At 42.4% G+C, this 25,156-nt stretch overlaps 1 protein-coding gene across 3 annotated transcripts in view; it reads left to right on the top strand.

Annotated features, from left to right (window-relative positions):
* Window positions 1-7,546: 7,546 nt before the first annotated feature.
* The window catches only part of DCBLD1 (discoidin, CUB and LCCL domain containing 1), a gene marked incomplete at its 3' end in the record, with an annotated part of 67,161 nt that continues 49,551 nt past the window's right edge, over window positions 7,547-25,156 (top strand). For all 3 annotated transcript variants that reach the window (XM_082855410.1, XM_082855412.1, XM_082855411.1), the window contains exon 1: window positions 7,547-7,673. In XM_082855410.1, coding sequence (XP_082711536.1) covers window positions 7,562-7,673 — 112 coding nt within the window. In that variant the 5' untranslated portion in view covers window positions 7,547-7,561. The remainder of the gene's footprint in view (window positions 7,674-25,156) is intronic.

The following is a 25,156-nucleotide window of genomic DNA, read 5'->3' as shown; positions in this document are numbered from 1 at the left end:
AAAGACCCGACACCGCTGCTGAGGTCTTCCTGCTGGAACGTTCATCCTTTTGCTTAAAAGAAATGCATCTCCGGGCTTCCCTGGTGGTGCAGTGGTTGAGAGTCCGCCTGCCGATGCAGGGGACACGGGTTCGTGCCCCGGTCCGAGAAGATCCCACATGCCGCGGAGCGGCTGGGTCCGTGAGCCATGGCCGCTGAGCCTGTGCGTCCAGAGCCTGTGCTCCGCAACGGGAGAGGCCACAACAGCGAGAGGCCCGCGTACCGCAAAAAAAAAAAGGAGAGAGAAATGCATCTCCTGTTTAAATGGACTGGTGGCTACTAATGGTCTTTGTTTTCTTCAAACTATAAAGTCAAATCACGTGTTGGAATGTAGGGAGAAGGAAAAAAAGAAATCAGAACCCAATCTCTTAGCAGAAGTTGCTAGAAATGGCCCAGGCTTTTGAACGGAGAGCCCTCATTTGTCCCCAGCTTCATGATTTCTCTCGCTGTAGGCACTGCAAGGTGGTCAGGCATGATTTCATAGATGTTCTGCTCTCACCCCCTCCACACCAGATACCTGTTCTTTGAAACCCTCAGTCCTCAGGTCTGAATATCTGAGAGTCACAGGGGGGAGGCCAGAGGATAGGAACCACCTCTCCTTGAAAGTTTTCATTTGCTTGTTCAATGTTTTAAGCTTCCAACTATGCCTTCCAGAGATCACAAAGGATCACCTTCACTTCCCCAGTGGCTCACATTAGCATCAGGACAGCATCCCGGATGTCCAAGCAGGAAGTATCACAGATTCTCCAGTCAGTCCAGCCTTCTCCCTGTAGACATGAGGCCCCAAGACGGGGAGAGACTTGCACAGGTCACAGAGTTAGTGGAGCCAGGACTAGACCCAGTTCTCCCTGACTCCTTGTCTAGAGCCTTTCCCCTGCCCCCTGTATCATAAGAGCATAAGAGCAGCGGGCAGGGGTGGGGCTGTGCTAGGGGTTGCTCGGTCCCCTAGCCCTTCCTCTTACTTCCCCAGCTCTGAGCACGTTGGATTTAATCTTAGAGGTCACAGTCCAAAGGTCTAAAAGTCAATTTCAGCTTCAGAATTCGGGTACCCTAGAGTCCCACACCCAGGGCTCCCCAGTTTGGTACCCTCTGCTTCCTCTTGTCATCTCCCTGTTAAGCCCTTGCTCCCCAAGCTTCCTCTCCAGTTCTTCCTCCCTGGGTTCTAGGCTCAGATGGAGGGGCCAGAGGAGAAAGGGGAAGCACTGGCACCTGTTAGCTGAGCCGGACACTCAGCTCCCAGGCCCAATCCCAACACTCATATCAACAGTTTGTGGCTGTTATGAGTGAAGTGGAGGGCTCTCCTTTACCTTGGGGGTTCTGAATGACAGCTGTTAAAGACATGTGTAATTCCAGGAGGAGTACGAGGACCCTGGCTCAACCTGCTTGCAGAGCCTCAAAGTTCCTCCTCCCTCCTCTCATCACCCAGGCAAACGGCCCAGGTCTCTGGACTGAAGGTGGCAACTGTGAAGACAGCAGAGCCTAGAACTCTCCTCCAGCAATCCACAGTGGTCTGTCCCCTCCATCTCAATCTCCCATGAGAGAGTGGGAATGAGCCACTGGTTAGTGATGGGCTCTTTTAAGCCTGGGGGATGAAGCTGCCCCACTGTGCCTCTTGTGAATGTGTTTGGAAAAAGACAAAGCAAAATAGAAACTGTGCAGTTACCCTAAATCCCACCCAACACACCACAGAAAACAAAAACGCACTTTCAGATCCATTTGGGAAACAATAGTTTCAATAAATAAGTTTCTTGGCTTCACAGCTTTTCCAGCCTCAGTGGGCTCTGGGAGCATCCTGCAATGAGACAACAGCCACCCCAGAGCTAAGAACCCATTCAGATCAAGTATGTGAATGTTCTTCAAAAACTATATTTTAAAATTACACAAATGTAAATAAGTACTAGGGATGTAATGTACAACATGATGACTGTAGTTAACACTGCTCTGTAATATATAGAAAAGTTGTTAAGAGGGTAAATCTTAAGGGTTCTCATCACAAGGAGAAAACTTCTTTCGTTTTTTTTTTCCTTTCTTTTCTTTATATTGTATCTGTATGAAATGATGGTTGTTAGCTGGACCTATTGTGATAATCATTCTACATTAGTATATGTAAGTCAAATCATCATGCTGTATGCCTCAAACTTATACAATGATGTAGACAATTATTTCTCAATAAAACTGGAAAACCAAATTAAAAATAAATAAATAAATAAATAAAATTACAGAAATGTATTGCAGGCAACTAGAACTTGAAAACAGGGTTATTCCTTGAAAGTGAACACCATAAATCAATAGATAGTGCACTGGAAACGGAATGAGGGAACATGGGAGAAAGTCTAGGCAGGAGAAAGCCTGACTCACATTAATATCTAAAGAAGAAATGGAAATTAGAGAAAGGTCAGTTCTCTGTTAAGCTCTGCAGTGGGAGAGGGTTTGACCTGCTTATTCTAGCTGTTTAGTGCCGGTGGCAGAAATCCACACACATGTGTAACGAAGACTCTCCTTGACCGAAATAGAGTCAAGCTCCTCCGAGCCCCCTTTGTGATTAGGCCTCATCTCTGGGCCCTCTCTGGCCTGCATAGTTAGGTTTTAGTAAGATTCCTGTTAAGTCAGTTTAGAGAGACTCTCCCACCCTTGATATCTGATTACCATTGATAGCTGATCGAGTTCCTCATTCCCCACTGTTGATATATAAATCCTTGACCTGCCTTCAGCAGGGATCCTGCTGAAGTGGGTTAAGTGGGTTTAACAAGAATCCTCCTACCCTTCATGTCTCCTCTTACTCGTGTCCCATCCACTCCCCTGTCACTCTGCTCCCTGGCTGGAAATCCCCAGCTGTCTTTGCCATATTCAGAGGTAAACCTGATCTCTCCCTTTATTGGCATAGTCTTAACCCCTACAGGGATAGCCCTGAACAAAGTATTCCTTACAGTTTTAATAAGTGTCAGAATAAGTTTTTACTTTAATAGAGGTGAGAGGTGCGAAGGATAAGTATTCTTATGGTGTTGCCTTCAAACCTTAGAACAACCCTCAAATAATCAGCCTTGCTTTTCTTTTATGTTCACCTAACAACCTCTGATGGAGTCTAGCTTCCAAAGTTGTTTTCAGGCTGAAGAGAATGTCCCTCACCATTTTATAGTTCTCACTGTTAATTAATAAATTGGCACTGATGCTGGTTTGTATACTTCTGTGACTAAGTTAATCATGGAGCAGTATCCCCAAGGTCAAGCACACTGACAGAAATCAAGTTTCTGGGCCCACAAAAGAGAGGACCAGAAGGTGAGACTTGGCCACCGTGAGCTACAGCATTTAAGAACTCTTGCTGGATCTTAGATGACACAGCTACCTAGTGAACATCGGCAACAAAAGTTTTTGAAAATCAATAAGGAGGGACTTCCCTCATGGCACAGTGGTTAAGAATCCGCCTGCTAATGCAGGGAACACGGGTTCGAGCCCTGGTCTGGGAAGATCCCACATGCCACGGAGCAACTAAGCCCGTGAGCCACAACTACTGAGCCTGTGCTCTAGAGCCCACGAGCCACAAATACCAAGCCCGCGTGCCACAGCTACTGAAGTCCACGCACCTAGAGCCCGTGCTTCGCAACAAGAGAAGCCACTGCAATGAGAAGCCTGCGCACCGCAATGAAGAGTAGCCTCCACTCGCCACAACTAGAGAAAGCCTGTGCACAGCAACGAAGACCTAATGCAGCCAAAATAAATAAATAAAATAAATAAATTAAACAATAAAAAATCAATAGGGAGTAACAGATGAGGAAAAAATGTGGGTGATACAAATTATTTTGGCCACTGCATTCAAAATTTAATCTTTCTTCTTTCTCACTGTTTACATTCTAAGACTCAATCTGTGTCTTGTGTTTTCATCCTTTATTGCTCAGATTTGCCCATGGCTTTATCCTGACCTGGGGATATTATTAAAATGCAGATTCTGGTTCAGAGTTCCTGGTGGGAGTGGGGACAGGAGTCTGCCTTTCTAGAAAGCTCCCAAGTGTTGCAGGTGCTGGTGGTCTGGGGGACACCCCCTTTGAGCACAGGAGGTGAGGTGTCATCATCTCTAGTCTGGAGTATTGCCACAAACTCCTAATTGGTCTCCCTGCCTTCCTTTCCAATCCATTCCCCACCCTGCAGCTAGTATGGTCTTTCAAAAATGCAAATCTGAACAAGTTCTGCCAGTTGCCCTGCTTCCCGTTGCCCTTAGAGCCCTCAGATCCTGCCTCCTACCCCACCTTCAGGCTCTCCCTCCTGTCTCAAGCCCACTGTTCCAGCCCTGATGAATTAGGCTCGATTCCTATAAGCAACTGTCATCTCTACTCTGCTTTCTCAAAAGTTCTTCTCATCTGACAAACATTTTTCTTCTATTTCCCATCCTCACCCCTCCCACGCCCTCCCAGGCTTTTGAAATCCATTTATGTACCTCTCCTCTGCGATTCTATAACACCCTGAGCCTCTTGCATTTATTGTACTTGTCAACCTATATCATTACTTTTCTTAAATTCCTATCATTAGATCATGAATGAGGGAGAGAGTTACCTGTATTTGTTTTCATTGTATCTCCATCACATTGTCTCACATATAGAAAATGTTTAAAATATGTTTATTGAGTTGAACCAGAAAAGGGAGAGTGTTGAGGAAGCAGAAGCCTGTAAGGGTTTCTCATTGGGTCTACTTCATAGAGTCACTATCGGGGTAACTAAATGTTAAGGACAAAATTGATTAGGTTGTCAAATTGAACTACAATCTGAAGCTTTGTAACTACTTTAGAATAATACTAGGCTTGCAGTTCTGTTTAAATTCTGTCTTGCCTAAGCAATACAGAATACATATTTTATATATAAAACAAGGCAGCCCTGACCAGCTGTTCTCTATTTTTACAGAACGGCTACAGATGTAAGCATAAATTGTAGTTAGATATGCAAAATACAGAAAGACTAAATGGTAAGTAGGGGTTGGGGTTAGATAACCTTGTGAGAGCCCCTTCCGAGAGATGTTTCATATGATAAGCAGTTTTTAAATCTTAGTTTGTGAGATGTTGCAGATGGATTCTAACAATTATAATTTTTAATGGAATCTTGGAACTTTACATTAACTTCTGAGATTCCCTTGGAACTTTACGTTAACTTCTGAGATTCCACAATGCATTATTTTAGAAAAAGATCAAAATGGTATCAACTCAAGAATAAAACAGGTACCCATGCCTAACACAAAAGTCTGTGTGGTTGAAGTATATCAATTCAATGAGGCTTATTTATTGTATTATATACAAAAGTATAATTGATAATCTGTTGTATTTTCACATTTTTCTTTCACTATGCTTTTCTTGACTAGAGATTTTCTTTTATTTTGCAAGGAAGGAATGGCATATGAAGCACTAGGATCCACCTGGCCTTTTGGTTTTCCCATTGTCACCAGATCCTAAATCTCTCTCCTGATCTGGCTCAGGATTCTGGTGTAGAATAAACTACTGGATTCCCATCAAGGTACTACCTGAGATGGAAAAGGTCCCCCCTGGGAGCTCACCTGCCCCACCCTACAAATTCCTCACCATGAACAATGCTCCCATTGTCTTTCTTCATTCATTGCTCACAGAGCCACACCTGTTAGAGGCCAGCAGCGGCCAATACTCACCTTCTTAGAAAGAATGAAAAGAAGAAATAGGGCAAGCTGGAGTTAGGAAATGATCCAATGTGTCAAAGTATCTTTTTATGTTTTGTGTCAGAATATTTAATATTTTCATGGGTGTGACCTTTGCTTTCAATACAAATATGCTAAACCTGTTATTTATTGATTACCTCTTACATGCTATAACTTCTCATACATATTTTATTTTGTCTCTGTGACAGCCAGGAAAGTTAGGTATTATACTCCCCAACGAAGAGAGTCCCAGAGAGAATCAGTCCCAGTCAGTGGTTGATCCTAGATTCAGAGTTGGATCAGCCTCATTTCTAAAGCTCAAGTTCTTTCCTCTAACTTCTGCCGCCTTCGAGAAAGCAAAGCCCCAAAGATATCTCATTGGAAGTTTCAACAGCGTTTGTATTTAGTTTAAAAATACAGAGGAAAAAAAGGAATGTGTGAACAGTCTATCGGGGGTATCTAAAGAGCACGTGACGGGCCAATATTGGCCCTTGGAGGGGCTGTTATTTCCTCCCGCCTCTAACACTTCCCCTTCTCGGCATCTGCAGGTGTTAACTGTCGCTGCGTGTTACCCAGGAAAACTGCAGGGCGCCAAAACGGTAGTGCGAAGGTTATGGCAGTGAGCGGAGGACTAGCGATCTGGAGCCGTCAGAGTCTTTAAAATATGTATCTAATCTGTCCTCATTTAATTTCCAGTGCCACTTCCCCATCCAGCTACTCGCTAATAGCCTTGTAATTCTCCCCTCCCCCAAGCCCTTCTCCACCCCCCCAGATAATCGGATCGTGTCATTCCTCCGTTTGAACAACTTCTTGTCTGCTCCTAGCTCCGAGGATAAAGTTTAAAAACATCCTTTACGCGACCTTCCAGGCCCTCCACGTTCCGGACCCTGCTCAGCGCTCCGGCTTCCACCTCCGGCCATGAACCCACCTGTTCGCCTAACTCCCCACACCCTGGCCCTTTCCTCCCTCAGCTCTTTTGCACACCTTGTCCGTTCTCTTGTCCCCCGCCTTCCGCTTTCCCAAGTCCCATTCACTCTCCGAGTCTCAGCTTAGATGCCACTTTTTAAGTGAGGCCTTTCCTGTCTGATTCCTACCTGCAGTCTCGTCACCCGGCATCTAATTAGATCTTCCTGAATGGGCTCCGCTAGCACTATTCGTCGCCGACTGCGATTTGCGTTTGCATACTTGCCTTATTATTTTTAATGTCTGCAAGTGTCACAAGGGATTAGCACTGTGGCCGGGAGGCACACTTTTGGAACCTAGTAACTTTTGAATGAATGAAAAAGAACTTGAACTGGATGTTGTCACCACCATCATCCTACTGTGACAATATTTCGAGTCCCCCAGTGCTACTGTCAATGGCATGCCCACCCCTGTAGGGTTGGCAAAGCCCTGGAGGAGAGTAGGCTTTCTGGCGCTCCCACCACTCTCTCAGGCACTCCGGGGACGACCCGGGCACAGCGCGGCTGGGGGCAGGTCTCAAGGCCAGGAGTCCTCCGGGCTCCCAGGTTCACATGCACTGGGAGAGGAGGGGCGGAGGAAAAGGAGAGCGTGAGCGGGGAGCGCAGGGTACCAAGAGGGGAGCGCGGGCCACGCCCGGTACGCCTACACCCCCGCGGCCAGCAGCCGCCCTGGAGAGACTTCCTCCTCGGGGGCCGGCGCGCAGGGCGGGGTGGGGCGGGGCGGGGCGGGAGACGCCCCCGCAGGGCTGGGCCCTGGGCCGCCCCAATGAGATTCGGTGCCGGGCCGCGGCTATTCCCAGTCCCGGCGCCGCGCTCGGCCGCGGAGGAGGCGGCCGGCCGGGGCGGCGGTGGGGGCGGCGGCGCTGTGCGGGCCAAGGAAGAGCCGAGCCTGCCAAGCTGGCGCCCGGCGGGGCCATGGTGGCCGGCGCCCGCGGCGGCTGCGCGCAGGCGGGGGCTGCTCGGCGCGGCCTCCTGGCTCTGCTGCTCGCTGTCTCCGCGCCGCTCTGGCTGCAGGCGGAGGAGCTGGGTGAGTGGAGCGCGTCCGGCGGGCGGCGCACTGGGCCTGGAGGGGACCGCGCGCGGGAGGAGGTCGGGGTCGCAGCCTGCGCCCTGCGGAGTCCGGCTCTCTCTGGTCGATGGCGGCTCGAGTGTAAAATAAGTTAACTGCGTTCCGTTCGCTCCCCACCAGACTCCTTCCTTCGCCCCCAAACAAGAGGACCAGCTTGGCGCCTCCCCACTTTCTCTCTCCGCAGCCGGGCTCACTTAGTTTCCAGAGTTCCTTCCTGAAGTGAAATGGTCCAGGGCTCGCGAGCTGACGACCCCAGCCTTAGGGGAGAGACCTATGCGGGGAGGCCCCTCTCAAGCCTCATTTTGACAGAGCTGCCCGGCATTTGGGCGGCCGGGCCCTCCCGGTCGCCTCGCTTCCCTGCGCGGCTGGAATCGTAGCGTGTGAGTTTGTGGCTTGCACGGATGGTCGGGAAGGGTTTCCCTGAGGTCCCCCTGGGAAGCCGGCAGTCCCACCGCGCCTCCCGTCACGAGTGAGCTGCTTGCGCCCCGACTTGGAACCCTGTGGCTCGGCTCCTTCTTGGGTGTTGGAGCGAGTCGACTCCCGACCAGGCGGATCTTTCTCTGCACCTGGTCCTTGGCTTCAAGTTGGACCTAATTAGCCCACAACCGAATTTACTGCGGCATAGCCACCAGATGAGAGCAGTAAGCTGTTTTACCAGCTGTAGGCAAATCGTTGTAATTTAGTTCTTTATGGATCGCAAGGGGCAGCTTTCTGCGGATTTTTTCAGTTCTTGTTTCCCTCCTCCCTTACTTTTGCCCCTCTACGACTGAGGTTACTTAATGGCAGTGCATCTAGCCAGAATATTTTGACTGTCCCCGTGCCCCCGCCCCGTGTTTTCTAATGAGACAAGAATCAAAACTAAGCCAAATGCTGGCATTTTTTTTCACTGAACCATGTATTCCCAGTCTGAAACATGGATACTCAAGATGTTGGTAGTGGTTCCTAAGTTTGCGTACATACCGATTTGTTAGGAAAGAAAAAAAAGCTAAAGTTTAGACAGACTGTATCTTGGCACTGTAGCAGAATGCTAGGAATATCGTAAAATATAAATATGTATGCTTTATTTAAAATGTACGGTTTTGATCACGGGTGTTTTAAGCACTTAAATGTTTCTCAGGTCACTGTTTGAAGAGGCACCTTCAATACTGTACATCTATGAATAGATCCAACAATGTGTCCCTGTACTAATCTGGCTAAAGCTGTCACCCATCTTTCCAAATGAAGTTTTAGATGTTATATGGCATCCAGGCTGTTAACTTTATAGAGCAGTTCTCTGGGAAGACGTGTGATTGCTTAGATTCTTAGAGCTTCAAATTTGAGACTTTACTGCACATGATTGATGGAAGAAGATGTCATGTTTCGGTGAAGCATCCTATATATTTAGGATGTTAAAAGAGCCAATCGCAAAAGAAGTAAAACTTAGATTTAGCACATTTACTGAAAAAAATCTACGAACTCGAGTTCTGATACCTCATGAGTGAAGAGGCATAATCAGTGTTTTTTGAGTATTTCTCACGTCTGTCATTTTCCCAATTAGCCCTTGGTCACTTATTTTTCAAGTTTTCATAAATTTAAGCGTGCAAACCCATTTTAGGTTTTGAAATATGCTACTGGCTATACAGTTGGATGGTGGTCGTCAGTGATATTAGTGCTGTCAATGTTTAGAAGGTGAGAGGGTAGCCTTAGCATAACAGTCTTGTTTTGGTGAGAAGACAGCATTTACTACATTTTACCTCCATTGTCCTTGTCAGCTTAGTCAGCTGCTTCGTGGCTCCCCAGCCTACCTGCTCACCACTCTCTCCAGGAGCTTTATAAAGCCCCAGACCCATACTGTGAATCACACCATCCAATGGGTGGGGCCTGGGAACATGCGATTTTAAAAAGTTCCCACAGGTAATTCTGATTCAAATCAGCTTTGAGATGGTGGAGACATCTGATAATGTTAGGGTTATGGTAAAGTGCTACTGCTGTCTGTGTCATAGACAATTTAATATTAGAGTTTTATTCATTGTGTTATGTTTCGGGAAGCAAATATGATACATTAATCTGAATATTTGTAAGCCTAGTCAATGAAATTATTCAAAATTTTAAAGTCAGAGTCTGGTGACCACTGAAGCTATACTAGTTCCTTTTTAAGGCTGCTACTTGCCTATGTGGTGTTTTGTTTTGTTTTGTTTTGTTTTGTTTTTTGCGGTACGCGGGCCTCTCACTGTTGTGGCCTCTCCCGTTGCGGAGCACAGGCTCCGGACGCGCAGGCTCAGCGGCCATGGCTCACGGGCCCAGCCGCTCCGCTGAATGTGGGATCTTCCTGGACCACGACACGAACTCGTGTCCCCTGCATCGGCAGGCGGACTCTCAACCACTGCGCCACCAGGGACGCCCGCCTATGTGGTATTTTTGCGCAATTTATTATTTTTTTTTTAAGTCCATTCTTCCTGTATTCATAGGCGGCCAGGCCCCAGGCATTAGGGCATGATGAGCAGAATATGGGCTGATTTTAGCTCCTTCTTGCGCCTCTGGATCCACTTAACTAAAGTTAGATATTTACACAGATTGTTTCACATGATTTTGACTTTACATAATATCACATGTAAATTGATCATTAGCATTGATTCGATTTGTATAAATCCATAGGCTTGGGCTTACGTCTTATTCCCTTGATTATAAGTTTTGTGGAATAAAATACCCTTAATTCATGTGAGGAATTTGTGCTAACTAAAAATACCTGATTCTCTCTTCACCAAAATATTTGGAAATGGATATTAAAAATTTCCTTCTTCTGATTTAAGTATTAGAAGAATAAAAATAAGCAGTTAATCTCTGAGGAAACTTCTAAGCGTAGAATTAGATACAGAAAAATGGATTAAAAAATTCTGCCCAACGCTAACTTTTTACTTTCGGAAGTTCTGTTTTTAAGCCATCACTTCTTTATATTTGGTTCAGCAGGGGACAGCTGATGTCTGATGTTTGGCGTGAGTGGCTTTTTAAAAAGTAGTCACAAGTTTGTTCTCGCACCTTCTGCATCAGTGCTTGCCCTCACCCCAGATTTTCCTTCATCTTGAAGGCCTGCGATTCGGTTAGCCTGGGAGACTGTAAGTTCCTGAGGGCAGCCACTGGATTGTCTTTATCTTCATAGCACCTGACCAATAAATGTTTCTTGAGTTGCTGAACAATCTTTTTGTATTAGGAGATATTTTCAAATTATGTCCTAATTAGTGGAAACTAAGTAATAAAGAGTCTACTGAAGTTCTTTATAAAGGTACATCTGGTACTTCCACTAATTAACTTTGTTTAGCAAGCCCAGCTCTCTTGGCATGCTTATTTCTATATGTCAGGATGCCTTTTAAAGGCAAGTGCAGCAGAAAGAAGGGAACATGGCCAGCAGAACAATATGTACCATGTCTTTTGGCTCTATTAGATGTAATTTGTAACTAACACTCTGAAACATGAAGTTATACCATATACAGTATTACAGTATTACAAAAAAAGTTGTGCTAAAGGATTCATTAAACACATCAAAGGATGTTATTAAAGCAGGATTTGAACTCTGAATAGTGTCTCAAACTGTACTTATTAACTTTTCATAAGTTGAACCCTTTCACTTTCAGGTACTGGAACAGACTTGAAAATCATATAAAAAACCACAACTTGGAAATAAGCAAGACATTTGACATTTATAAGAAACTATGTTTTTATTTTTAAGATGCACAGGGAGATTAATTGCAGAGTTTAGCGAAGGTTTTAGTCATGTTAAGGCAGGGGTAGAGTGAGGGCTTGTTAAGGGAAATACTTCCTATAGAGAGTTTTGCACTTACTGCCATGCGCGTCCTAAAGCATAAAGGCAACTCTGTGCCTATTAGAGCGACCAGTTGCTTTGAATTTATAAGGAGATAATACATGGTACCTATTTGGAATTGCATTTAGCACAAAGAACTCAATAAATTCCAGCTCTCTTCCTAATTATTACTGCTATTACTCTTAATTTGACAAATACGGGGACCCCTTTGTTCTGCCTCCCCGACTGCCTCTCGGACCTCGTTCTCTATCACACTTCCCCGCATCCCCAGGCATACTGACTTTCTTGCTATTTCTCAGTGGTATCAGGAACCCTTCTACCTCAGAGCCTTCGCAGGTGCTGTTCCCTCTGCCTGGAACAGGCTTGCCCCAAATGTCCACGTGACTCCATTCTCCTTCGATCTTTGTTCAAATATTGCCTTCACAGGGAGAATGGCCCTAACCGCCTGGAACCCTCTCGCCTTCCCCAGAACTCCACATCCCCCTCCCTGCTTGCAGTTTTCTCTAGGGCATTTACCACCTTCCAACAGAGTCTATAATTTATACTTTTCTTTCTTGTCTGTCTCCCCACTGTGAGAAGTTAAGATCCATGAGAAGCTATGTGCCTTGAACAGTGGCCAGCACATGATGGGTGCTCAGTAGGGAATGGGTGCTCAGTGAGGATGGGGGGAGAAGACAGTGAAAACACAGCTCCTGCCCTGTTGTTAAAGACTCAGCACTGACTCTAGTTGAGAATCACAACTGGAACAAGACAAAGTAATGAAGTTGTATGTCTAGTCCAAGTGTTGTTTGTAAACAAAATGTCTGAAAATATGGATTTAAAATAGAGGAACTCATTCTGGTATATTCAAAGTCTGGCATTGAAGATGAAAGGAAAAATATTGCCAGACTTTCAGATTCTGTTTCGTTAGACTACGGAGTAATTTTGCCTTTTTGCAACTGAAGAGTCGTGTTGATGTCATCTTCCAGATGTTCATTCTCTGCTTTGTATATAAAATTTAAAAAATCGTTGTTTGTCCTGGGGGTGCAGGAATGGGAGAGACTTAATTGATGAGGAAAAAAAACACATGGTGATTTTTAACCCAATGTGGAAATGAATTCTAACTGTGACCCCTAGTATGCTGGATCCGGAACCAACTGCCAAACTTGCCTTTCAGTGGGAGTTGAAGAGGATGGGGGCGGTGGCGGGGTATGGGAGGCAAATAGAAGGAAAGGCTAAGCTTTGTGAAAGCAAAATGAAACAGAGCTTTTTTATTCACCACCAGCACCGATTATAGTACCTGGCTGATAACAGGCTCCAGATAACTATTTCCTGAGTCGGTGCATGAATGCTTGTGGCTGAGGTTTGAGCGAATGAGGTGAAGGGTAGTCGTCACTAAAGTGTTTTAAACAGAAATTGCATACATGACTATTGTGATGTCTTTAGACACACCGTACATGTATTCAAGAAAATAGCTAAATTCAACTCTGAAAAGAGTTGGGAATCTCAGAGACTCCTTTCCAGGTAATACCAGCACAGCTGCCATAAGTTAGGTGCTGGCCATCTTGAAAATAGAGGAGCAGGTGGTCTTTGATCCCCTAAGATCTGCAGGTGCTTATACATTGAGGGCATCAGGGCCCTGCTTTACCTTGAAGATCACTGAGGACAGTGTTTAGGCATTTGTGACATTAGCACTGTGTTGAGCCATATAGTCCTGTAAGCCTTGACTGTTTAATGCCATTTCTGTTTAATCTGTTAATCTAGTTTTCATAAACTATCTCCTTGGGTGTTCTAATACCCCATATTTGCAGAAATGTCTTTGTCTTATATTGATATATGCTTACATATGGTCATTTTCATTTTATATGGCTCCATTTCATGACTGAGAGTGTTTAGTGGATGTTCCTAGAGGTTATGTGTAAATGATTTTTATGGAGCACTCTATTTTTTTTTTAAATTTTTTTATGTTTGGCTGCGTTGGGTCTTTGTTGCTGTGCACGGGCTTTCTCTAGTTGTAGCGAGCGGGGGCTTCTCTTCGTTGTGGTGCGTGGACTTCTCATTGCGGTGGCTTGTCTTTTTGCAGAGCACTGGGCTCTAGATGCGTGGGCTTCAGTAGTTGTGGCATATGGGCTCAGTAGTTGTGGCTCGTGGGCTCTAGAGCGGAGGCTCAGTAGTTGTGGCGCACGGGCTTAGTTGCTCCGCGGCATGTGGGATCTTCCCGGACGAGGGCTCGAACCCATGTCTCCCGCATTGGCAGGCGGATTCTTAACCACTGCGCCACCAGGGAAGCCCAGCACTCTATTCTTGAAAAAAGAAAAAGGGAAAAAAAAAAACACTTTATTTCACTATTATTTCTGACAGAGATCAGAAGTCCAGTTAAATTCAAAGTGCCAGTGCATAAAATTTCCTACAGGGAAGGTGGTAAACATCTTCGTGGGTCTCACTTAATTTTTAACAGGCTGAGTGGATTTAATTCAGCTTTTTTTTTTTTTTTTTTTTTTGCGGTACGTGGGCCTCTCACTGTTGTGGCCTCTCCCGTTGCGGAGCACAGGCTCCGGACGCGCAGGCTCAGTGGCCATGGCTCACGGGCCCAGCCGCTCAGCGGCATGTGGGATCTTCCCAGACCGGGGCACGAACCCGTGTTCCCTGCATCGGCAGGCGGACTCTCAACCACTGCGCCACCAGGGAGGCCCCAGCTTTTTTTTTATTGCTTTACAGAAGCAGATTGAAATGTGGTTGATTTCAGTCCAAAGGAGGAAACTTTTGAGACTTAATAGCCCATGGGCCCGCTGGGACATGAGAGCTGTTTATTGAATTGCTCCCACTCCGAGGAGTTTAGAATGGAGGCTGCTTATTGTGAGAATTACATGGACCAAGATTTGCCTTTTTTCCCCCTAGAAAGCCCCGCTTTGCCAAGAGTCTAAAATAGAAGATAGCCAACTCTACAGATAGAGAAATGGTGCTGTACCTGCTGTTAGTGCTAGCTCAAAAGGGTCTAAAAATCTTTGAGACCCTCTTGCCTTTTGGGTAGGAAATTCTTTTTCCGCCCATCTTTCTTCTTCCTTTTCCTTTTTTTATCCTCTTTGCTACAGTTACTGTGCTATATTATTAAGATCTTAACAAACACACTGCTTTTCCCCTGAGATATTTAAAGTATATTGAAGACTTCATGGCATTTCTCCCCTAATATCTAATACTCAACTCATATTTCCCCGTTAACCTTAACATGTCTTTTGGCTACTGGTTTGTTCAAACAAAGTCCACACATGGCAGTTAGTTATTACGTCTCTTTAAGTCACTTTTGATCTACCATTGATCCCCACCCACGTACATTTTATTTTCCTGCAAGGAAGTCAAATTCAATTGTCTGGTGACACAGCTCACATCCTAAATTGACTTACTGCTTCTGAGTGGTGTGTCTTTCTTTTACGTGCACCATCCCCTAAGGTATAAACCTGAATTAGACTTACAGGTTTGATTAGATTCAGGCTAAGGGTTTTGGGTAAAAGTACCTCAAGGTGCCATGTACTGCTAATTGTATCACAACAAGATGCATATATTATTATTGTGATTATTATTGCCCCCCATTTCAGTGATGTTGAGAATGATCAGTGACTTCAGGAAGTGACAACTCAATCCATCCTTTATAAAGTTCCCTTTTCCTATATGACCTGGAATTGGTCTGTGGGATAATAGTCGCTCGCTCACTCAGACTACTCTTCTCCATCGACATTTCACTCAATGGTTTAAGCATCTATTGATCATTGTTGTTTGCCCAATCAGATACTTCTTATGTAAATAACATTTTAAAACCTTACCTTCAAATATATATTTTTTATCAGGTGGTTTTTTGTTTTTTGGGGTTTTTTTTTTTTTTTGCATCTAATTGAATTGAATTGAATCCCAACAATTCTGAGAGCTATTGAAGGAACTGAGATTCAGAGAGATTGAATCATTTACCCCAGATGCATCCACTTTATGTGCCTAAAGAGGGGGTCAGGTGCATGTTCTACAATTCTAAATGCCTTATGATGGTCTTCTGCCCCTCATCTTCAAGGGACGTTCATCCAGATGAGATCAAGTTCAAGAAAAGAAGCCTTGGAGAAACACAATTTCAGGGGGTTATTTATGCAATAAAGTTTTAAATTAATAGCCTTTGGCTTCTCTTAGAGATGATTACACTTGCTACAGAAATATTAAGACTTTGAAAACTCCCAATTAGCAGCTATTGTGCTTTAATCCACTGTGATACATTTAGCAGTGCAGAATACAGAATGTGCAAAGGCCATACAATTTTCAGGACCATGCAACGTGATATGTATTTCATGATTTATTTATTTTTCTCTCAACTCTTATGTTTCGTACCTCATTCGATGAATGATAAAATGCCATCTCTTTCCCAACTGAGATTTGCTATTTTCTGGTTAGTCAACATTGCTTGCTTTTTCCTTACATGTGGTACATACATGTATGTTCCCGCAAACCTTCTCATCCTATTTCATTGTGTATTTTTCATTCTGTGCTCAGATAATTCCTAAATTGACGCTCTTGTCCAGGTGTTTCACTCTGGCTTAAATATAGATCCTGAAATTTATTACTTTCTGTCCTGGATATATAAATGAAATCGAGAGTAAAAATGTATCAGAGAATTGAAAATACAGATGTGTTCCAATTTTAGGAATAGATATTAAAGTACAACCATACAAAACTGGTATCTCAAGGATTTTTCATTTTTAAGAAAATTCACTGCAAGATCCCTCCTAATAATGAGGGCCCTTTAGTCTCCTGCTACTCAGGGTATATCTTAAAAAGACTAGCAGAAGAGTCATTACCAAGAGACTTTTGGACATGCAGAAATCTCAGACCCTGTACATTAGCAAGATCCCTGGGTGGTTGCTGTACCCACTGAAGTTTGAGAAGCAGCACTTGAGTCTACTGACCCTTCATTTACAGAGCAGCTTTTAGGAGCTCCATTGGTGTGAAGCAGAGAACAGCCTTTGTGGGAAGTAAACTAGCCGCCTCTCAGACTATTCCTTTAACAGGCTAGTAAAAAGCACTTACTTAAATGATTAAAAACAGAGAGTGGTGGAATTCCTCCCAAGTTTTACAAGAAACCCTGAATTAAATATGGCTCTCTTCCTCATGTTAATTTCAAGACCAAAAGAGTAGGGCTATAAATAAATAATCGTAATGTGGGTTTTAATGCCGGTTGTGCTGGCATTAAAACCCTGGTAGTGTGATCTTGGGCAGTTCCTGAAATCTCTCTGCTCAGTGTTCTCACTTCTGAAATGGGTGACTTCAGCAATTGCCACCTCAGTGCTTGAGTTTCATGGGGTCTGAAGTCCGACAGGTGAGGTTCAGATGCCTGCTCCGCCGCCAGGGCTGATTACTCAGCTTCTCAGAGCCTCAACTTCTTCACACATAGAGCAAGGACAATACGAAGGACATGTGGTAAAGAAAGGGTGCTGTGGGCTTCTTGGGCTGTATTGGAAATGTCCTGTCTTATAAGCTATGGGGTATATTCTTGGATGTTTGAGATAGTACTCTTTATACACAGCTATCTGTATGTCCGCATGTGTGTATGAAATGTTTCATAATTTTTAAAAAGGAAACTAATAATATCCATCAAATATGATTGTCCTGAAGGTTAAATAAGATAATATAAAGTCCCTTAGAACACTCAGTATCTGTCACCTTTTACAATAAATGGTTGGTTAGTAAGAGCACTTTCACAATTAATTTTATGATTTTTTCCTGTTCCAATAACTTTTTGGTTCTTACTAATTAAAAAAAATCTGTCAAAGTGAAAATATCTGTGTATATGAGGGAGCAAGAGAGAAACATTTAAAGTTTTACTTTTTAAAAAAAATTATTGAAGTATAGTTGATTTACAATGTTGTGTTAATTGCTGTACAGCAAAGTGATTCGGTTATACATATATATACATTCCTTTTCATATTCTTTTCCATTATGGTTTATCACAAGATATTGAATATAGTTCCCTGTGCTTTACAGTAGGACCTTGTTGTTTATCCACAGTTTTGACTTCTAAAGCTCAGATGAACTTTGTCTGTACTTGGTAATGTTGGAATTTTTGGACGCCAAGAGAAAAGTCAACATCCAGTTACACATATGTGAATATTGGTGATATGCATATTTAACATGGAACCAAGGTTAGAAAATACAGCACATTGTAGAGACAGGAAGGATTGCTCGCATTTGTCCTCAGCTTCAGCAGTTGCAACGTAGACATGACATCAACATCCTGACATTATTAATAAAGGTCAGCAGCCACTTTTCTCCAACTTCCGTATCCTGAGCATCTATTCAACAGGGATAACACAGTCATCTAGACTTGTTTTGCTTTACAAACAAGGGGTTTGTTTTGTTTGGTTTGGTTTTACATTTTTATCTGTGAAATTAGGACACTTCTCTCAAACAACGTGTCCAGTTTGTTGCCAATTCCCCTTGTAACTTAAGCACTTGTAAGTTAATAACAACAGTGGCAAGTCTTGCTTTTGAATATCAGTGACAGGTTACAATTTCAGTGTCCATTTTTTAGAGCTCTAAAGACCGAAATCCACCTCTCCACATCTGATCTTTGATCCCAGAAGCCCTGTTTTGGGATCTCTCTGTGCACCCCCCTTTTGTGAGCCCAGCCCAGGAGTTGGCCAGTGTGTCCCACAGAACACTGCTCCCAGGAGATGCACATTGAGCATGCATCCTCCTTTAAAGTTTCACATGCACTGCAAGGGCTTTGAGATGTCCTGTGGTGAAGAAAAAGGCGGGTTTCTGGAAGCTTATTTGCCATTTTTTGGCAACAAGGGTGTGATCTCTTTGTAAGCCTTCTAAGGACTGAGGGATCCAGTGCCTATTTTGGGAGATGCTGAGCTAGCAGCTAGTGGCCCTAGATAAATCTTGGGGAATGAATTCTGGTTAGACTTCCCAGCAGTTTTGAGCACTTAACACACAGCCTCATTCATCTTTACCACACCCAGTTTTGGGTGGTCATTTTGGAGATGGGGAAGATTGATACAAAATAGGTAAATTCTTAGAATCGTAGAGCCAATGAGTGATGGAATTTAGAAGTCGTCAGCTAATTCAAAGCAATATTCTTGATACTTTAATATGTGTAGTATTTTTTAAATAGAAATATAGTAGTTAAAATGTATTGAATCTCACTGTATGCTAGCCTCTATGCTCAGCGCTTTACTAGCATTATATTATTTAATGCTCCTGTGAGTTGGGCACTATCATTATCTCTATATTACAGATGATGAATTGACGATTAGAGAGGTAAAGCGACTCACCCAAGCCCACACAGCTCCCAAGGACGCAGGAACCCAGGGTCATAACCATTGTGCTCTGTCACCTCCCAAGTATATGGAAATAGTTTATGAAGTTAGAAGCCGACATGTGTGCAACCCTCTTCCCCCATATCCACAGCCCTTTCAGTGATCGTTTTTCCTTTTCATAGACTGGAGAGTGACCAAGAACTATAGAGTTTTCACTGATTTTACTTATGGCATATTAAAGAATAGCATTAAATAAGGTTTTGAGATTTTTATATCCATTGGGCATAAATGATGCTTTTTAATATGTTAATACTAAAATTATTGATGTCTTTGCACACTGATGGAAATAGTCTCCAATTATGTAGGGACTCTTGGATAGGACCTCTTGAAATGATTTGTTTAATTTTCATGCATTCAAATTGATTTGTTTTAAGTGATTTTTTTTAGCTGATAGGAAACACTGTGTTGTAGCATCTATTTTATACACAGTGAGAATAAGGTTTAAAGAGATTCTAAGTTTTGCAGAACAGTTTTGCAGAACTTGGTCATGTGCTTCTAGTCTATAGCTGTGACTATTATCCATTTTCCTTTCAGGAAAACTAAAGATTTTGAATAATTGAAGTTTTATCATCATAACTTTCTGTTTTACTCGTTTTATTCTCACATAGAATAAAAAGGCTCTCCTGCCCCTGTGCTTCCATTCCTTTCCAGGCAGTGAAAAAGTTAAGCATAACTGGAGAAGAACAACATTTATAAGAGAGGATGGCTGACAGTGAAATTAGTAATAGCTTGGGAAAGCTGTTCGCCTTACCATCAGACAAAGAGCTCTGTAGTAATTGCAAGCTGCCTTTTGTGGTTGAAAAGATTGTAGTCGTCAAGAGCTCACTTGATCTCAGAAATGGGAAGAAATTTTCTCACACCCACACATGGGTAATGGTGTATGTGTTGAGACCTGTTGTAACTTGAATATTAGGAAGAGCAAGGATACAACTGTAATTAAATCATGTTTCTAGAAGTGGTTTCACTCGTGATATTTTAGAGCACTATTTTCCAAATTGCAGCTTGTGACCCATTTGTAGGCAGTCAGTTCATCTGGCACAGCCAGCACGCTTTTAACTTAAAAATGAAATGGGATAGAACAGAAAATATCACAGTGCATTACATATAATAAAAAGTATTGGGCTTCCCTGGTGGTGCAGTGGTTGAGAGTCCGCCTGCCGATGCAGGGGACACGGGTTCGTGCCCCGGTCCGGGAAGATCCCACATGCCGTGGAGCGGCTGGGCCCATGAGCCATGGCTGCTGAGCCTGCGTGTCCGGAGCCTGTGCTTCGCAACGGGAGAGGCCACAACAGTGAGAGGCCCGCGTACTGCAAAAAAAAAAAAGTATTATAACATTAGATTTTTGTTTGTTATTTATGTGGGTGTATGCATGTGTGCTTGCTTAGGTTGTGATGAGAAATCTATATTCTAACTATGGGTCTTCAATAAGTTTGAAGGTTGCTGTCTTGTTCTGTGGACTAGTCAATAATTAATCTTAAATATATTTTTGTACTAGTTGTTTTACTTCAAATAATTTTCCAGGTGCAGTTAAGTTTAAAAAATTTTTCAAAGCCTAAATCATTCTTTGTAGTATTGCAGAACTTAGTCCATATTAAATATATCTTAATTTCACTTTGCTGTTAGTGGAATGTGACTACTTATCAAAGGGAAGTAGTCTTTTAAGGAAGTTATTGTTTTCCTTTCTTAGTGGCTGGAATTTGAGTAGACTAAATAAATGGTTGACTCGTGTAGACAAGCATCTGGGGATTTGTTTTAAGCTTATTTAGAAAATACCTTGTATATCCATACTTCCTAAATAGCTGAGGTAAAAGTCTGAAAGATAAATGCATATCCATTCATTTCAGGCATTTGGAGGAACAGATAATGAGTCCATTGGACCTGTCACTTTACTCTCAGGAATTACTTGTTAACTTACGTCTCTCTCCCCTTGACTGTGATCTCCTTCAAATGGGAACTGCATTATCCTAAATTTCGAGCTGTTTGTTGAGTAAGTTTTTAATGCCAGTTTGGGTATGTTGGTTTAGAGACTTCTTCCCATCTGCATACCTTAAGACCAATGCTGAAAGTAGCCTTTAATGTTACAAAGCACATTAGGTGGATTTGGTAGTTTTAATCATATTAGTTTTCTGGTTTATGTATAAGGTATTCATACTATAGAACATTTAGAAAACTAATATAAATAAAATGGAAATCAATTCTAATCCCACACCATAAAAATATACAGTTTAAACCTTTTTTCCTTCATATCTATGTATGTGGTCTATATTCTGTTTTAAAATTAAATCGTTTTCTAAAACATGGCCTTAACTTTTCCTTAATATCACTCTGCTCGGAGGTGTCATAGTCTGACTCTTTTCTAATTTAGGTTGTTTCCAAATGCTCAGAATTAAAATGCTTAAATTTGGGGTAGAGATCACCTGGGGAGTTATAAAACATTAATGAGTACTTGCAGCTTTTTCCAAAATCTAAACTTCCTCCATCCAGTTTAATTTCTGTAAGTTGTTTTGAGGAGGTGGTGCGTCAGTCTCACAAACCAGCTATGGCTCCAAGCAAACCCCAGGGCCCATTGTGGACCCTTCAACTGTTCTACAGGGGGAGAAGCTTCCAGTCTGAGGAGAGGAGGAAATGATACACAGTTTAGTCATCATGTGCTTTGGCAATTAAATTACAGTTCAAAGGAAGAAGAGGATAAATGCTGCATGGTAGCCACTTGTGAAGAGTAGACAAGTTCCCTGTGGCCAAACTTCCTCCATCCCACTTCTTGCCATGTTCCCCCCTTGATGGTAGGTGGTGACAGTTCAGTGTCCCTGTCGCCTCCCACTACTGCATCACCGCGGCTCACTGCCCTTGAGTCCTCAAGGAGCTTAACCGTAAAACCAAGATTGTATTTTTTTGCCTTCAAGATTGACCTTTATTTCTTTTCATTTTAATTAAAAAAAAAAAAAACAAAACACTGTGAACCCTCATCATCCAGCTATGGTAACCATCAACATTTCCCCGTCTTTTTTACTTATTTTCCTCTCTCCCTTTTTTGTTGAAGTATTTTATGGCAAATCCCAGACCACATGTCGTCATGTCATTTCAGCCCTACAAATGTCAGTAGGCATCCCTAAAAGTAAAGACATTTTCTCACACAACCTCAATACCATTATCACACCTAAAGAAGTGAATAATACTCCCCTGATATTATTTAATACCCCACTTATCTTTTTTAAAATTAGCATTGGTATTTATTAGTGTAAATATATTGCATTTGAAAATCCAACTTTTTTTAAGTTGAGGTATAGTTGATTTACAATGTTTCAGGTGTACAGCAAAGGGATTGTTATATATTCTCTTTCAAATTCTTTTCCATTATAGGTTATTACAAGATATTGAATATAGTTCCCTGTGCTATACAGTACAACCTTGTTGCTTATCTGTTTTATATATAGTAGTGTGTATCTGATAATCCCAAACCCCTAATTTATCCCTCCTCACCACTTTCCCCTTTGGTAACCATAAGTTTGTTTTCTATGTTTGTGAGTTTATTTCTGTTTTGTAAATAAGTTCATAGGTATCATTTTTTTAGATTCCACATGTAAGTGATACCATATAGTATTTGTCTTTGACTTACTTCACTTAGTATGATAATCTCTAGGTCCATCCATGGTGCTGCAAATGGCATTATTTAATTATTTTTTATGACTAGTGATATTCCATTATATATATGTTTACATACACACACCACATCTTCTTTATCCATTCATGTGTTGATGGACGTTTAGGTTGCTTCCATGTCTTGGTTATTGTAAACAGTGCTGCTATGAACATTGGGGTGCATGTGTCTTTTTGAACTAGCATTCTCGTCTTTTCAGGATGTATGCCCAGCACTGGGATTACTGGATCATGTGATAATTCTATTTTTAGTTTTTTGAGGAACCTCCATCCTCTTCTCCATAGTGGCTGTACCAATTTACATTCCCACCAACAATGTAGGAGGGTTCCCTTTTCTCCACACTATCTCCGGCATTTATTATTTGTAGACTTTATAATGACGGCCATTCTGACAGGTGTTAGGTGGTACCTCATTGTAGTTTTGATTTGTATTTCTCTAATAATTAGCTAAGTTGAGCATATTTGCATGTGCCTGTTGTCCATCTATATGTCTTCTTTGGAGAAATGTCTATTTAGGTCTTCTGCCCATTTTTTGACTGGGCTGCTTTTTGTTTGTTTGTTTGTTTTGATACTGAGCTGTATAAGCTGTTTGTATATTTTGAAAATTAAACCCTTCTGGGTCACATCATTTGCAAATATTTTCTCCCATTCCGTAGGTTGTCTTTTCATTTTGTTGATGGTCTCCTTTGCTGTGCAAAAGCTTTTTAGTTTAAGTAGGTACCATTTGTTTATTTTTGCCTTTGTTTCCATTACTCTAAGAGATGGATCAAAAAAGAATATTGCTGCGATTTATGTCAAAGAATGTTCTACCTATGTTTTCCTCTAGGAGTGGTCTTACATTTAGGTCTTTAATCCATTTTGAGTTTACTTTTGTATACGGTGTTAGAGAATGTTCTAATTTCATTCTTTTACTTGTAGCTGTCCAGTTTTCCCAGTACCACTTATTGAAGAGACTGTCTTTTCTCCATTGTATATTCCTGCCTCCTTTGTCATAGATTAATTGACCATAAGTGTGTGGGTTTATTTCTGGGCTTTCTATCCTGTTCCATTAATCTATGTGTCTGTTTTTGTGCCAGTACCATACTGTTTTGATTACCGTAGCATTGTAATATAGTCTGAAGTCAGGGGGTGTGATTCCTCCAGCTCCATACTTCTTTCTTAGGATTGTTTTGGCTATTCAGAGTCTTTGGTGTTTTAAAATTTTAAACATACAAATTAAAAAATTTTTTGTTCCAGTTCTGTGAAAAATGCTACTGGTAATTTGATAGGGATTGCACTGAATCTGTAGATTGCCCCCAGTTATCTTTTTAAAATGGTTTTGTAAGATTGGTTTTTCAAGTCATGGTCCAAATAAGATTCATGTGGTTGTTGTGGTGTTTAAATTTCCTTTAATCTAAAATAAACACTTTTTTTTTAACACACACACACACACACACACACACACTGTATTTTATTTTTACAAGAGATAAATAAACTGACACCAAGCATTGTAAATGGATGACCACAACAAAAGCAACAATAATTGCAGTTACCAAACACGAAACACACTCATACTATGTCATAATATTGACATTCAGTCCAGTAATCCTCCACTGTAACAGCTCCTTTACTTTGCAGTGGAAATTGATTTGTATATTTTTTTGCCTCTGAGTCCTTGTGGGATTTTTTTTTTCCAAACAAAAAGTCACAAAAATTATAATCATCCTCATCAGTTCACTCAGTCCCATGTAATTAATTTTTTTCATCTTGATCTTTTGTTAGCACTTTTTTTTTTTTTTAAAACATGTTGGGGGTAGGAGTTTAGTAATTTATTTATTTATTTTTGCTGTGTTAGGTCTTCGTTTCTGTGCGAGGGCCTTCTCTAGCTGTGGCAAGCGGGGGCCACTCTTCATCGCAGTGTGCAGGCCTCTCACTATCGCGGCCTCTCGTTGCGGAGCACAGGCTCCAGACGCGCAGGCTCAGTACTTGTGGCTCATGGGCCTAGTTGCTCCGCAGCATGTGGGATCCTCCCAGACCAGGGCTCGAACCCATGTCCCCTGCATTAGCAGGCAGATTCTCAACCACTGTGCCACCAGGGAAGCCCCTGTTAGCACTTTTATGAATTCATCAGTTTTCCATTAGAGTTCTGAAAATGCTTATTCATTCAGTTCAGCAGTATAGTCAGTTACCAGAAACCTGTACTTGTCAGTCTTTTCCATGAATTCCTTGAAGATGAAACCCTTTTATAAGAACATTTTTGCAAAAGCATCAGAGTACACCCAGAACTGTCTGTAAATGACAAAAGACTTAAAAATGACCACAGTTAAAGATTTGATGACGGCTTCCCTGGTGGCGCAGTGGTTGAGAGTCCGCCTGCCGATGCAGGGTATGCGGGTTCGTGCCCCAGTCCAGGAAGATCCCACATGCCGCGGAGCGGTTGGGCCCGTGAGCCACGGCCACTGAGCCTGTGCGTCCGGAGCCTGTGCTCTGCAACGGGAGTAGCCACAACAGTGAGAGGCCCGAGTACCGCAAAAAAAAAAAAAAAAAAAATTGATGAAAGTTCATAATAATGCAATTGACAAGGAAATTTAGTTATTTCTGAGATATACATTTTAAAGTAATAACTAGAATTATGACTTATAACATTATACCAGATCATATAAGAGTTTTAGAAA

Source organism: Leucopleurus acutus, assembly GCF_964270905.1.
Source record: "Leucopleurus acutus genome assembly, chromosome: 15".
Taxonomy (NCBI): Eukaryota; Metazoa; Chordata; class Mammalia; order Artiodactyla; family Delphinidae; genus Leucopleurus; species Leucopleurus acutus.
The sequence above is the reverse complement of the archived record's forward strand: the minus strand, read 5'-3'. Positions and strand labels throughout refer to the sequence as shown.